This window comes from Canis lupus, chromosome 4, assembly GCF_011100685.1.
Source record: "Canis lupus familiaris isolate Mischka breed German Shepherd chromosome 4, alternate assembly UU_Cfam_GSD_1.0, whole genome shotgun sequence".
Lineage (NCBI taxonomy): Eukaryota > Metazoa > Chordata > Mammalia > Carnivora > Canidae > Canis > Canis lupus.
The window spans coordinates 11,111,963-11,128,730 of NC_049225.1; the positions used below are offsets into that span (position 1 = coordinate 11,111,963).

The 16,768-nt window shown below is 33.1% G+C and overlaps 1 protein-coding gene across 1 annotated transcript in view; it reads right to left on the bottom strand.

The window, feature by feature from the left end:
• IPMK (inositol polyphosphate multikinase) overlaps positions 1–16,768 on the bottom strand; it is a 60,331-nt gene that overhangs the window by 41,954 nt on the left and 1,609 nt on the right. Inside the window, exon 2 of the mRNA XM_038533962.1 lies at positions 3,414–3,499. Coding sequence (XP_038389890.1) covers positions 3,414–3,499 — 86 coding nt within the window. The remainder of the gene's footprint in view (positions 1–3,413; positions 3,500–16,768) is intronic.

Genomic DNA, 16,768 nt, shown 5'->3' on the forward strand with positions numbered 1-16,768 from the left:
AGAATAAACTCAAGTGTGACAAGACTCACCAAATACCCATGTAATACACTCTATTTCCCAGCTTCCCCTATTGAAATGTGAGAAGTGATATGAGTCACTTCTAGGCCAAGGTAATTAAGAGAAGAGTACACCTTATCATACCTTTGTTCCTAGCATAAAATCAGGAAGGGCAGTGTTCATGATGACATAACAACAGGATGGAGGAACCAAGTATATCTCTATGTACTTAAAAGAAGTCCACGATATATTTGTAAAAAAAAAGTATTTGTAAAAACACTAAAAAGAGTATAGAAGTAAACTTTCTCTTCTTAAATATTTTGAAGGGAGAGGTGATAAAAAAAACTTTCTCCCCAGAGAGAAGGATAAAATATAACAAATATTTTCTTAAACGCATAGCTGAGCTCCCAAGGAAACTCAAGAGTCTAAAATGAAAAGGAAATCAAAAGCATTAAATGGAGCAGTGATGTTTGGGTTTCATAAAGGTCTGCCTTGAAGAGTTGAACCAAAGGATCTCTAAATTTATGGACTCCGCATAGATGAAGACAGTTACTATACTGAAACAGAGAGAGTAAATGAAAATATTAAACAGTAAAAACCCAGGCATCATCTTCCTTCCCCTACCACTACACTCTAAAAATGCTACAGGTCACACTGATTAAGAAAAAGTTAAAAGTAGCAAAAAACCAAACAATATCAGCAGTAAAAAAGGAATCATATCTAATCCAATTATATTTTACTATTACATTAACAAAAAGTCAAGATCAGTGCCTAAAAATATATCCTTTCCCAGGGGTGCCTGAGTAGCTCAGTCAGTTTAGCATCTGGCTCTTGGATTCAGCTCAGGTCCTGATCTCATGGCTCGTGAGATGGAGTCCTGTGTCCGGCTCTATGCACAGGAGTCTGCTTCTATATTCTCTCCCTCTGCCCCTCTTCCTGCTCACATTCAATTCATTCATTCATTCATTCATTCATTCATTCATAATACATAAATCTTAACAAAAAATCCTTTCCCAGGAAAGAAGGAATGACCAAAAAAAGGATATAAAAAAAGAAAGCAAAAAAGAAAGACAGACAACTGGCTACACTGATGATTTACATTTAAGTTCCATCAAGCAAGCCCTTAAGGAACAAAATCCTTATCTGATAAAAATTCTTCCATAAAATAGAAAAAGAAATGCCCCTTGATTCCTTTTATGAGTTAAAAGAAACTTGATATCAAAACCAGACAAGGAAAATATGTGAAGAAAACAATAGTTCAATCTCATTTTTGAGAATAGCTGGAAAAAATATTAAATAAAACACTAGCAAGCAAAATCCAGCAAGGCATATTATTAAAAAAATTAAAAGGACATCTACAAGTAGGCTTTACTCCAAACATGAAAGGTAATGATAGATTAGAAATCTATTATGGCATTTATGTTAAGATTAAAAGAGGAAACTCATAAAATCATTTCATCAGATACAGAAAAGGTAGCTGAAAAATATTCAATAGTCATTCATGTCTTAAATTGTTTCTTGAAGTAAAAACAGAACAGATGCTATGTATCTTCCCCTTTTTTCCAAGAAGCTAACTTCAATCAACTGCATCAGTGGGTGTCCCTTGCCCTCCTGCCATTCATTGTCTCTTAATAGTATCAGACAGTGGAAGGTAGGAAAAGTGTTGAGGTCAGGTTATTTACTTTTCTAATTCCCTCCTTCTCTGTTCATACTTTCTCATAAAGTTACCTTCCTTGGGCTCTAGTAACTTCTCCCTTTCTTTGCCCTTTCAGGCCCAGGGATGGTATAGCATTCACTCTTGAAGGTGGCCTTAAACTCTGACCACACCTTTGTAAACAGTCCCTTTATTAAACTGACAGAGTACACCATTTGTTTCTTGACAGAATCTTGACTCACACAGAAGGCAATTTCCTCAACCTGGGAAGAAGTATCTATCAGAAACTTAAGAGAGAAAGCTATACTTACAAGGAGAAATATTAGAAGCACTTCTATTAAATGAGAGGAAGATGCCCCCACCATCACTGTTTCTATTCAGCACTGAACTGGAAATACTTGACAGAACTATATGGATTCAAAAGGAACAGCAACAACAACAAAAAAACCCCTTCCAATCACAACAGCTTTACTGTCTACACAGTAAACAATTAGAATTAAGAGACCAACCAGATTACTAGATAAAAGAAATACAAATATCTATTTCATTCCTGTATATTAGCAATCATTGGGAAACAATTCAAAAAATTATAATAGAAACAAAAAATGAAGTACTAAAAATAAATTGAACAAAGTATATACAGGACTTTTATAGAGTGAATATAAAATACATTCTTCAAAAAAGAGGTTGTATGTAGCAGTTAAAAGCTAAACAAAATGTGGCATGAAAGTAAAATGGAACATTACTCAGCCATAAAAAGTGACAAAATATTGATGCAGACTATAATGTAGACAAACTTTAAAAACATGCTAGGGGCACCTGGGTGGTACCATTGGTTAAGTGACCAACTCTTGTTTCAGCTCAGGGCATGATCTCAGGGTCATGACACTGAGCCACAAGTTGGACTCCATACTCAGCATGGAATCTGCTTGAGATTCTCTCTCCCTCTGCCTCTCCTACTCATGCTCTCTCTCTCTAGAATAAATAACTAAATCTTTAAAAAAATACACCATGCTAAACAAAAGCTAGACACATACTGTATATTCCATTTACATGAAATATCCTAAATAGGTAAGTCCATAGAAAGAAAATCAGTGGTTGCCAGGGATGGTTTAACAGGTACAGGGTTTCCTTTTGTATGATGAAAATGTTTTGTAACTAGACAAAGGTGATGGTTGAAAACACTTTAAATGTAATAAAAAAGTATTCCTAGTCATAGAGTTAATTAAAGGTTTAGTATGCCCTTTCCTCCTCCCCAACTTTGGAAATTCATGGCATACATCAGCACATTTAAGGTTCTAAAAAAACCTGTAATAAAAATAAAAACACTTATTTAAACTCAGCATTTCTGATAAATACAAGTAGTCTCTCAGTTAAGCAATTTAGCAGATCAGAATAAGAATCTTTACAAAATGAAATGGAGTATGGACGCCTAGGTGGCTCAGTCAGTTGGGCAGCTGACTCTTGATTTTGGCTCAGGTTGTGATCTCAGGATCATGAGATCGTCTGCCCCTCTTCCTCCCCCCGCTCCTGTGTGCATGTTCTCGCCCTCTAAAATAAATAAATAAAATTTTAAAAATGAAGTATAGTGGAAAATATTAGACTGTATCAGTAAAGATAAGCATTGTATTTCATAAAGCTTTTTTTATTTCAGTCACATACACAATACAGCAGAACATAAGTCAAATATATTTCTTACCAAGTCATCAGAAAACTATGAAAAACTCTTTGACTACAATGAAACAAATCTTACCTTACTTACCATATTATAGAATTCCAGCTCTCTTGGACCCCTTGGAGGTGGCTGTAACTGTTTCAAAACTGTGCCATCAGGATGTTGCAGGATACCTACAGAACAAAAATCAGATTTTTTTTAAATGCTTTGATAATAGTGTACCTTGCATCACAGGATAGATGTGTTCCTAAAGTTACAGATAAACCACTTTCATAAAAATTAAGGGGTTTCCATGTTTCAGAAATTTTAACATTTAACCAATACATTTCAGCACTTGGTATATGCAAAGAACCAGAACACAAATTCTGAATAGTGTGATTTTGTTGTCTCCAACTACTACACTCCTTAGAGCCCTCTCAGACTTTCTACTAAATAGAACATATTTCTAAATTTTTATAGAAATGGTCTTTCTGGGAGAGGTTATAGTTAGACAAGAAGTTAAAAGCAATAGTTTAAATTGATTCCATTCCTGTAAACAGAAAAAAAAAATGTTAAAGGTGGTACTATATGAATTTCCTATTCTGTAGCTTTTTTATAAGGTTCTCTCATTTATCATAAGAAAACAACTAAAAATTTTTCCTGATTCAGATGCACTATGTACTGATAGTATGAGAGCACATAGCCACTAGGAAAAGTGGGGGCTGAAATCAGATACTAACACTGGCACTGTCCCTATACTGTTCAGACTTATTACCAAATTTATATGCTAAAATCTTAAATTTTTAAGTACTGAGATTTCAAAAAATCATGTGTTAGAATACAATAGGGTACAAATAAATATATTTATTTTGATAAAATATGTCACCTTAGTTTCTGTTTCTTTTGGCAAGTATCAATAATTTTTAATCATGACAAAAAATTCAGAATTTAATCAATAGCAGCAGAAATCTCAAGAAGTACAGTAATCAAGATTACTTAAGACCTAAATATAGAATAGAAAGAAGGTAAATATTCAGCCAAAAGACTGGTTGATAAGCAGCCAAAAGATTTTGGGAAATTTAAGGAGAAATCTAATATAACTAAAAATTACTGAAGAGAAATTCTGTTCTTGAAGATCGGGATGCTGAACAAGAAAGGCCTTGATTCCTATGGTAACAGACATTTTCTATGGGCTAATGAGGAGTGGTAGATGCAATGAAGCCTTGATGAACTGAATCCCACAGGAGGGAAAATGAAGCATTCATACATGAGGAGAGAACTATGCACCTTCCCTACCTTGATCCAGGGACCTACTCTAGATACAGGTGAACCTACCATTGGACAAATATATTTTACAGGCAAGCAGATATCAGCTACACTATAGGCAACCTTGTGGTAGAGCAAGATGGTTTAAAGACAACAGTCCTCTAACACAAAAACAGTCTGCTTGTCCCAGCAATTCTCCAACACACTACTCACTCTGTAACATTTCACACTCCAAGTTTTAAAAGAAAGTAGCTATGGAGAAGATAGTAATCCCAGGTATTCTCTGGATAAAGTGAATTCCAGGATCCAAAAGCAAATCAACAGTATCTTAAATAACAGCCAAACCCCTCCTAGCTGAAAAATTGGCAAGGTAAAAAAAGAAAGCAACTTGAAAGGGTGAGTCAGCAACATTAACTGGTTAAAATGTCCACACTACTCAAAGCAATCTACAGATTTAATGCAATTTCTATTAAAATACCAACAGCATTTTTACAGAGTTAGGACAGAGAATTCTACAATTTGCATAGAACCACAAGAGACCTTGAATAGCCAAAGCAATCCTGGAAAAGAATAACAAACCTGGAGGTATGACAACCCCAGATTTTAAGGTATAGTACAAAGCTGTCATCAAAACAGTATGGTATTGGCACAATAATAGACACAGATCAATAGAACAGAATAGAACACCCAGGAATAAACCAAGCCCATGATTCAATTGGGAGGTCAACAAAGGAAGAAAGAATATACAATAGGAAAGACAGTCTCTTCAACAAATGGTGTTGTGATAACTGGACAGCAACATGCAAAAGAATGAAACTGGACCACTTTCTTACACCATTCACAAAAATAAACTCAAAATGTATTAAAGACCTATTTGGAGGACCTGAAACCATTAAAATCCTAGAACAGGGCACAGGTAGTAATTTCTCTGACATCAACCCTAGCAACTTCTATCTAGATATGTCTCTTGAGGCAAGGGAAACAAAAGTAGAAATAAACTATTGGGACTTTATCAAAATAAAAAGTATTCCAGTGAAGGAAACAACAAACAGGGATGCCTGGTTAGCTCGGTGGTTGAGCGTCTGCCTTTGGCTCAGGGCATGGTCTTGGGGTCCAGGATGGAGTCCCATATCAGGCTCCTACTGCCTGTGTCTCTGTCTCTCTGTCTCTTGTGAATAAGTTAATAAAATCTTAAAAAAAAAAAAAGTAAACAACAAAACTAAAAGACAAGCCAATGAATGGGAGAAAATATTTGCAAATGATATAGTCAATAAAGGATTAGTACCCCAAATATAAAGAACTTACACAACTCACACCCAAAAAACCCCAAATAATCCAATTTAAAACAGGCATAAGATATGAGCAGACATTTCTCCAAAGAAGACATCCAGATGGCCAGCAGACATATGAAGATGCTTAACACTACTAATCATCAGGAAAATGAATCAAAACCACAATGAGATATCACCTCACACCTGTCAGAATGGCTAATATCAATAATACAAGAAATAACAGTGTTGGTGAGGATGTGGAGAAAAAGGAAGACTTGTGCACTGTTGGTGGGAATGAACACTGGTTCAACCACTATGGAAAACAGAATGCAGGTTCCTCAAAAAGTTAAAAATAGAATTACCATATGATCCAGTAATTCCACTAGTGGAATTACAAAAACACTAATTTGGAAAGATACACATACTGCATTTACTGCAGCATTATTTACAATAGTCAAATTATGGAAGCAACCCAAGTGTCCACTGATAGATGAATGGATATCATACACACACACACACAAACACACACACAGGAATATTACTCAGCCACAAAAAAGAATGAAATCTTGACATTTCCAACAACATGGATGGGACTAGAGATTATAATGCTAAGTGAAATAAGTCAGAGAAATGATTTCACTCATATGGAATTTAAGAAACAAAAAAAAAAAAAAAAGAAAGAAAAAGGAAAGGAAAAAAGAGAGAAACTAAGAAATAGACTCTTAACTACAGAGAACACATTCATGGTTACCAGAGGGGAGGTGGGTGGAGGAGATGAGTAAAATAGGTGATAGGATTAAGCAATGGACTTGTCATGATAAGCACTGACTGGGCAATGTATGGAATTGCTGAATCACTATATTGTACATCTGAAACTAATATAACACTGTATGTTAACTATATTGGAATTTAAGATAACATTTTTTTAAAGTTTTACCACCAATAAAGTATCACAGTTTGTAAACTATCAATCAATAAATAAAATAACAGACTAAGTTAATATAAGACTGGAGCTCAGCACCAGCTCAACTAAATTCCAAGAGGAATATGACTTATTAGACCATCACCCTAAACATAAGAAAGGGCTTATATTCTACATAGAGGAAACAAAACAAATAGTACACTTCACTCCCTATTCAAATAAAATATCCAAAATCTAATTTAAAAAAATTATGAGACATATAAAAAATCAGGAAAATATGACACATAACCAAGAGAAAATATAGTCAAGAAAAGCTGACACACAGATAACCAAATAATTATAATTAATCAACAAGTATGTTGAAACAACAATCTTATATGTGCTAAAGAAATTATAGGCAAAAATAGATATAAACACTGAAAAGATGAGGTATTTCAGGAGAGAAGCAGTCTAAAAGAACAACAACAACAACAACAAAAAAAAAAAAACTCTGAAGCTGACATGATACAGAGTATCTGAAACAATTTTAATTGATGGATTACAATACTGTTTCAGAGAAAGGAACAAAGAACTTTAAGGATGATTCAAAATATCCAAATGCAAAGAAAGAAAAAGTATCTAAAAATTAAAATGGAATAGAGCACTAGGAACCTGTAGGATAATATCAAGCATTCTAACAAACATGTAGTGGGAGTATCATAAGGAGAAAAGAGAATAGGTCAGAAAAAAATTTCTAGACTTCCACTTTTACCTAAGATACAGAAACCTAAAAACCCCATCCCAAGAATCAGGGTCATAGGGCCTTCCTAATATTGAAGCTGGACCAAGACAAGGAACACCCCTTACACCCTTACATCAGGCTAGTAATCACCAAGTAATAAGCAACAGTAATCTACATTTGGAGAAGTGGCATGAACATGGAAAAAAACTATCTCTGAAGCATGAGTGCACAAGGAAGACCTAAAGCAGAGCACTAAACAGGAATGCTGAGAAAAATCCTCTGGCAAATCAACCCCACCCTAAACAAAAGATTACAACAGAAAAATTTCAAGCCTGTGGTGCTGTGAAGGTGTTGTCAGCTCCAGCTTCCATAACAAAATACCACAGACCAAGTGGCTTAAAAAACAAAAATTAATTTTCTCACAGTTCTAGAGGCTAGAAGTCACAGATCAAGATGACAGCCTATTCAGCTCCTGGTGTGAGTTGTCTTCCTGGCTTGTAGATAGTTGCCTTCTCATTCTGTCCTCATATGGTGGAAACAATGAAAGAGAAAACATGTTCTCTCAGATCTCTTTTTGTAAGGACACTTATCCTTTTGGATCAGGCCCACCCTTAAGTCCTCATTAATCTTAATTACCTCCATAAAGACCCTTTCCAAATACAATCATATTGAAGGTTGTTGTATCAGCACAGGAATTTGGGGCAACACATTCAAATATTCAATTCATAACAGAAAGTGACTGTAATAACAAAATTCCACCTTAGTTCAATCACCAATGCTATCTGCCTAGCAGAAGAGGCATATGCATTTCAATCATAAATATTATTTGCCTTCAGTCTCACATGTGATGTCCAAATTTAATACAAAATTAAAGACATATGAAAAAGGAAAAAATACTGCCAAAAGAGAAGATGCAACATACAGAACAGCTTCAGAGATGATACAAATATCAGAATCATCAAAAGAACTTAAAATAACCACAATTAACATATTAACATGTTAAAGATTGTAACAGAAAATGTAAACAACATGCATGCAAAAATGAGGCATTTAAACAGAGAAATTTCAAGAGTCAAATGGAATGTTAGAAATGAAAAAGGGGGGATCCCTGGGTGGCTCAGCGGTTTAGCACCTGCCTTGGGCCCAGGGCGCGATCCTGGAGTCCTGGGATCGAGTCCTACATCGGGCTCCCTGCATGGAGCCTGCTTCTCCCTCTGCCTGAGTCTCTGCCTCTCTCTGTCTCATGAATAAATAAAATCTTTAAAAAAAAAAAAAAAAAGAAATGAAAAAGGGACACCAGGGTGGCTCAGTTAAGCAACTACCTTCAGCTTAGGTCATGAATCCAGGGTCCTGGCATCCATCGAGTCCTGCCTTGGGCTCCCGGCTCATAGGGAGTCTGCTCCTCCCTTTCCCTCTGCCCCTCCCCTAGCTTGTGCTCTCTCCCCTTTCACTCACTCTCTCTCTTAAATAAAAACATAAAACAAATTTTAAAAAAGAAATGAAAAAGGAAGTAAAGAAACAAAATTATGTTTATTACGGTCTCATCAGTAGACATAAAAGAGGAAGGAATCAGGGAATTTGATAACAGGTCAACAGAAATTACCCAAACTGAAACACACACACACAAAGCGTGGAAAAAACTAGAAGCATGCATCTAAGATCTAAGGAACAATATTAAACAGTCTACGATAACTATAAGAATCCTAGAAGAAATAAAAGGCACACTCATGTTCACTGCAGCCATTATTCACAATAGCCAAGAAGTGAAAGTTACCTAAATGTCCATTAACAGATGAACTGATTAAAAAAATGTAGTGTATACATATAATGGAATATCTTTTAGCCCTAGAAAAGGAAATTATTCCATGCAACAACATGGATGAACCTTTAGGGCATTTGCTAAGTGAAATGAGATAGTCATAGAAGTACAAATACTGCATGATTCCATTCACATAAAGTATCTAAAGCAGTCAAACTCTTGGAAATAGCAATTACAATGCTGGTTTCCAGGTCCCTGAGGGAGGGAGAGGGGGATTTGTTATTCAAAGAATATAGTGTTTCACTTTTGCAAGATGAAAAAGTTCTAAGAGATATGTTACACAAAAATATTTATATAGTTAACACTACTGTACTGTATTCTTAAAATGGTTAATTTGGTAAATTTAATGTTATGTTTTTTTACCACAGTGAAAAAATTATGTATTTAATAGGATTACAACTATGTAAAATAAATGTATGCTAAAATTTCTATCTGTGGTTAGAACATTCTAGGTAATTTTTACTTTTTTTGTAACTTTTTCCAGAAGTTTCTATAATAAACATACTGCTTTTATTAGAAAAAAATGCATGACATAAGAAATCAAATATGCTACAATGATTAGGTATTCTATACAATTTCAATTATCTAAAGTTATTGAAAAAGATGAAGGGAAAAATAGTTTTAAATGACAGTGTATAAGGAAATACTTGACAAGACAATGTCTAAAATGTTCTAAAACTAATGAAAAACCTAAAAACACAGAACCACGATGTTCAGGGAGTACCAAACAGAATAGAAAATACAACCTACCAGACATTTTAAATATAAAGACACAGATGAGTTAAAAGTAAAAAGATGAAAAAAATAAAATAAAATAATAAAATAAAATAAAATAAAATAAAATAAAAGTAAAAAGATGGGAAAAAATATACTAGCAAGTACTTCTGCTAAGAAAGTTAACATATTAATATTACTTTATAGTATTATAAAGACTATGTTAATATTAGACGTAGAATTCAAAAAAAGGAACATTATATGTAAAAAGGTACATTTCATAATGGTAAGTCAAATTGTTTTGTTTTTTTTTTAATTTTTTTTTTAATTTTTATTTATTTATGATAGTCACAGAGAGAGAGGCAGAGACACAGGCAGAGGGAGAAGCAGGCTCCATGCACTGGGAGCCCGACGTGGGATTCGATCCTGGGTCTCCAGGATCGCGCCCTGGGCCAAAGGCAGGCGCCAAACCGCTGCGCCACCCAGGGATCCCAGTCAAATTGTTTATACATAGCCATCCTAAATGTATATACCTAATAAGTGCTTCAAAATACATGAAATAATAACTGACATAACTGAGAAGATAGACAAAGCCACAATTACTCTCAATAATTGATAAAATAAGTATACAGAACATTTGTAGTGATATATAAAACCAAACAATACTATCAAACAACTTAACTACATTGACACCTATAGAACGCTATATCCAACAGAATACACATTTTTTCATGTACAAATGGAACATTTATGAAGACTATGTGCTAAATGATTAAAAACAAGTTTAAATCTAAAAGGATTGAATATTCTCTGCCCATAATGGAAGTAATAAGATATTTGGGAAAATATCAAATAGATGAGAAGTAAACACACTTGTAATTAATCCACAGATCAAAATTCACATGGGAAATTAAAAAACATTTTAACTAAATGATAACGAAAACATAATAAAATCTGTGAAATGTACTCAAAGAAACTGCTTAGTACCTAGAGGAAAATGAGTAGTTTTAAATGGTTATATTAGAAAGTAAAAAAAAAAAAGTTTCAACTTAAGATGCTAGAAAAAATTAATATATTAACCCAAAATAAGTGGAAAGATAGGAGCAAATAAAAACAAAAACAAAACAATGAAAATAAGAATGGACAACAGAGGGGAAAAAATCAATGAAAAAGATTCTCTGAGATCAATAAAACTGATAAAACTCTATCTAGATGGATCAAGGTAAAAACATAAATTACCATTATTAGGAAGAAGTGAAAGATGGGATTATCATGTTAAATCCTATAAGCATTAAAGCCATAAGATAATTATGAACCCATTTCAATAAATCCAACTTAAATAAAATGAATAAATTCCTTTAGACATAATTAAAAGAAGTAGAAAATCTGGGATGCCTGGTTGAGCATCTGCCTTTGGCTCAGGGCTTAATCCCAGGGTCCTGGTATCAAGTCCCACCTCAGGCTCCCCACAGGGCTCCTCCTTTTCCCTCTGTCTCTGTGTCTCTCATGAATAAACAAAATCTTAAAAAAAAAAAAAAAAGGAAAATCTGAATTGCCCTATGTCTATGAAGAACATTGAATTCATAATTTTAAATATCTTGAGACAACTGTAGGCCAGAATGGTTCAATAGTAAATTCTATTACACATTTACAGAAAAAAAGATAATAATAGCACTCTTACCAAATTTTTTCAGAAAACAGAAAAGTGGGGAACATTTATTTATTTATTTATTTCCCCACTAATTTTATGAAACCATCATCCTTTTAAAAACCCCAACAAAGACTTAAAGGAAAATTATAGATAATTATCTCAAATGAACACAGCGATAAAAATCTTTAATGTAAACCTAATCCAGCAATGTATACAGGATAATTTATCATAACCACTGGACTTATTCCAGGAATGCAAAATTGGTTTTAAATATTTCAATATGAGCAAGTATATTGATGTTTTGGGTAAGAATTCTCAATGAGAAAGAAGGGGTATATAAATACAGAACAGAGGAAGGTAAACAACAACCCTGTGGTATTAGGTTTAAATTATAGATTAAGTATGAGCCCAAATTTTTAAAAATACGAAATTATGTATTTCTTAGTTCAATATGCTGAAAGAACAGCAACCATGGTTAGGTAAGAAAATGTTCTCATTTTTAGGCATTACTTAATTATTTAGAGGAAAGGGGTCATGATGTCTGCAATTTAATCTTAAATGGTTCTGCAAAATCAAGTGCAGAAAGTGATAAAGCAAATGTGGCAAAATATTAATAGGTAAAACCTACATGAATTATACACATTAGCTGATTATACTATTCTTACAACTTTGAAATTTTTCCAAAATAAAAATTATTTTAAAAAGCAATACAATTTACAGTAGCATCAAATATTTAGGGAATGCTGTGTAAGACCTCTACATTGAAAACTATAAGAGAAATTTAAGAAGGCCTAAATAAATGGAAAGATCTACTATGTTCATGTATTGGAAGATACAAGTATTATCAAGAAATCAATTTTTACCAAAGCACCCTATAGACTCAAAGCAGACACAAAAATCTTACCTTTTCTTGGGAAAAATTACAAGTTGATTTAAAATCTACATGAAAATGCAAAGGACCAGAAATCATCAAGACAATCTCAAAAAAGAAAACAGGATGCTTACTGTACCATACATCAAGACTCAATTCTTCAGTGAATTAAGATAATCAGATATTACTGCTATGATAAATTAATCGATGAAAATAAATACAAGTCCAAAAACAAATCCAGGAAACTGACTGCCAAAAAAGTGGAGTATATATGCACAATGGAGTACAACTGAGCTGTTAAAAAGGATAAAGCACTCTTCAAACCGATACTACTGATTTCTAAGATACATTAAATTTAAAATATGAAGTGCAAAAAAGTAAATATAGCATACTACTTTTTGTGTCAAAAAGAAAGATGTGAAAATTTATATAGATCTGAGCGAGGATAAATGAGAAAACAATGGAATGGGATACCTACAAAGGATGCTGAAAATGAATGGAGTGACAGAGAATGGAGTGACACTTCTGATACATCTGACTTTTCAAAGCATGTTAATTTTGGAAGCATTCAAAAACATAAATTAAATAAAAATGAAGGGAAGGAACTGAATTTAAACACAAATGAATCCAACTATATTTCAAATAAATAATATTACCTTAGAGAAGGGTTAAAAAAAAAATCACACAAAAAAACAAAAATCCCTAACCCAAATAGCTTTTGAAGAGTTTCCAACTATATACCCTTAAAATAAGGGAATCTCATTCTGAATTCTTAATTCTAGGTTTGTTTCCTGCAGTAGTATGGGCATACAAATTCTGAAAGTTATAGGATCAAGCAAAACAAACAAACCAAAAAACCCAAACCAAAAAACACCCATTAACAATGTCAAGAGCCAGGGTTCTCACTGAGGTAGATGGGAAATACAAATTTAGAATCAGGAGGGGAAGAAAAGAAAGAACTCTGTGGTACTGGAATGAAATCAGAAATATCAATATGAAATTATGATTTCTAAATATTTATACATTCTTCTCAGTTAAGTTTTTTTAAAAGGCCAGGAAGCAGTAACAGTCCAAAGGGAATGAGTACATCCAACACCCAGATCTTGGTTTCAAAATACCATTTCCCACTGAAAATGAACCAGGGCTCCTGAGAGAAATTGCTGATTCTAGAATTGGGAAAGGAAAGTATAAATCTAAAATAACGTGTGACAGAAAGGAAGGAAATGCTCCCACTCACCAAATCTAGGACAATTTGAACAGCAAAATAAATGTTCTATAATGGGTAATAACACTACAAAATAAGAATCCATGAGTCCAAACTATTAGTAAAAAAAACACATACATATATAGGAGTGAAGGGAGGGCTATTTCTTAGAATGCTGTTAAAATAAAGTGACAGAATTAGGGAAAAAAGTCACAATTTTTCAACTTTCAGAGTAAAGATTGCTTCAGGGAAAAATTATCAATATATATGCAATCTAGGGGTGAAGTGTGATAAGGATCTGGATATGTGCATGATCTCAAAGTGTCTCTCCACAAACAGCTTACTGGTTGCAAAGGGAAAAATATTAACTACATACTGGAGAAGCCAGACCACACTGGACCAGATGATCAAATTAATATTACTAATAATGGGCATATAGACATTGTAGGCCTCCAGATGTGACCCCTTAAGAACACACTTGTATAATATTTCAGTCAGAAAGGTATCGCCTGGATCTTATAACAACCCATCAGAAATCCAAACTAAAGAACATTTCATCAAATAACTAGCCTGTACTCTTAAAAAATGACAATGTCATAAAAGATAAAGGCTGAGGAACTGTTACGAATTAAGATTCTAAGAGACGTGACAACTAAATGCAATATATAATCTTGAATTAAATCCTGGACTGAGAAAAAAAATATGATAAAAGACATTACTGGAACTGACAAAATTAGAATATGGATTATAGATTAAAGCATTGTATCACTGTTTAATTTCCCATATTTGATAAATATGCTGTGATTACAGAAGCACACACCAAAGTATTGCTCTGTAAAGGGGCAAAATAAATGCAACCTCTTCTCAAATAGTTCCCTCCAAATAAAGAATACATAAAGAAATTCCACAAAATGTTAAGTTCACCGTATTATCCTTGTAACTTTTCTGTAAGCTTGAAATTATTTTAAGTCAATTAGTTTCAGAACATATCTAATAAAATAGACCATAAACCAAAATAGACAATACCAGTTTAAATCCTTCTTTTACCCATAGACTACTTCATTTCGAGATCTTTAGTTGGATCAGGAAACAAATACCAGATTTAAACTATTTGTTTGAAACTTTAATGACTTTTGAAAAAAATTAAACATGTTAAATACTAAAACAGAAAAAGGATTTCATGCTAACTTTGGTGAGCTTGGGAATTTAAATTGATAGCAATTACACTTTTGTGAAATCTCCCTACAGAAAATGTTGCACAATGTGTAAGGTATACTATAATGTACAAAAATGTTTAATACATTATTTATAATAGCAAAAAAATAGTGAAAATATAAAAACCTACCATTTGAAGAATAAATTATGATACATCCACACTACAGAATATAACAGTTTTTTAAAAGAATGAAGTGTATTATGAACACAAAAATATGGATATACTACATAGTATACAATGAAAACAAAAAAAGTTGTTGATATATCCAGTTGTTCAAAAAATTAGAGTTCTGTTCGTGTGTTTACATAAGTGCTCAGAAACAAAAACCTGAAAGAATGCACCAGCAGTAGTTTACCAGTGACTACCTCTGGGAAATGGAGAGTAGGTGTTTGAATTTTTTTCCTAAAAGATCATGTACTACTTTTACAATCTTAAAATAACACTTTTTATTCTTAGAAATAAGATTGAAATATTTTAGTGAAGAACATAAAATATAACTCTGATAGCAGAACTATAACATATTCTTATTATTTAACTATAACAAGATGTTATTATGTCCAAGTACCTTTGTACAACTGGTTCCATGTGTTTTCATTTTTAATTTAACAAAGCCAACAACTTCTTTTTGGAAACAGGTAATTTATGAGTCCTAAATTGAAAAATCCTTACTTAATGACAGTAACAAAAACTTTAAAAAGCAAAACAAATATACACACAATGTCTTTAAGAAACTTTATTCTGAGAATTTCAGTTGACAGCCAAACCAAAGTATAATCTACACAATGTACTTTACAACTGTAAGTGATTTATGACAGTAGAGAAACATAATAAATTCTTGAACTTTGAATTACTGACCATCTTGTTATTCACTTTATAAACAGGTAAGATTATCATTCAGGTGTCCTTTCCTTAACAATATATGCTAGGTTGTATAAATAACTATGAATTAAATTCAACAAAATATTTATTAGGTTGCTAGCACAGTATGTTTGCAAAATTGTGTATCAGTAATACAAAGACAATCCCTAGTCAAGAGTATCTTACAAATTTTCTTGAAGTTTATTTTAAATTGAATGCAATAAGTAAAATTAAGGACTCTTTAGAATCTCAACTACTTGGTAAATTAGGTAATTTGGGTGACAAATTAACTCAGCCACTCTTTGCAATATGTTTAAAGTCACATTTAGAGTACATTTGTGAATACACTGAATAGGCTCACTAGTACATACTTTGATAAGCAGTGGTTGCACTCTTAAACGACAATCACCATTGAGAGCATGTTTATGCTGGGATTTTTTTAATCTATCTTCCTTTGCACACAAGTCGATCTCTAAGGACCCTTATGGAAAATTTTTTTAGGCTTCTAAAATACTAAAGGAATAGTATCATTACAATTCATTAAAATAAATCAATGGTATGCAATATATAAATCTATGAACAGGAATTCCATAATTACTCTCAAACTTTCATTAGCCGAAGAGCCACACACAATTATGTGTCTGTGCTAAGCATCTTAAGAACTTTGTTTCCTTACATCTCACCTAAGCACCTTCAGAACTATATTTGTTTCCTTGCCCGTGTATACTAAAAGAATTGTCAATTTTCACTCTTTCAACATTTCCCAGTTGAACTAAGCCCCAATCCCTGTACAAGCCTGAGGATAAAAAGATCTGGTTTCTAACTTCAAAGAACGTACAATTCAGTGGGGACAAAAGCACAATGCATGACATCATCATTAACACCTAACTTTCACCAAGAGAAAAAGAAAGGTAGGTAAAGATAAAGCAGTAAGAAAAGTTGCTCTTTGG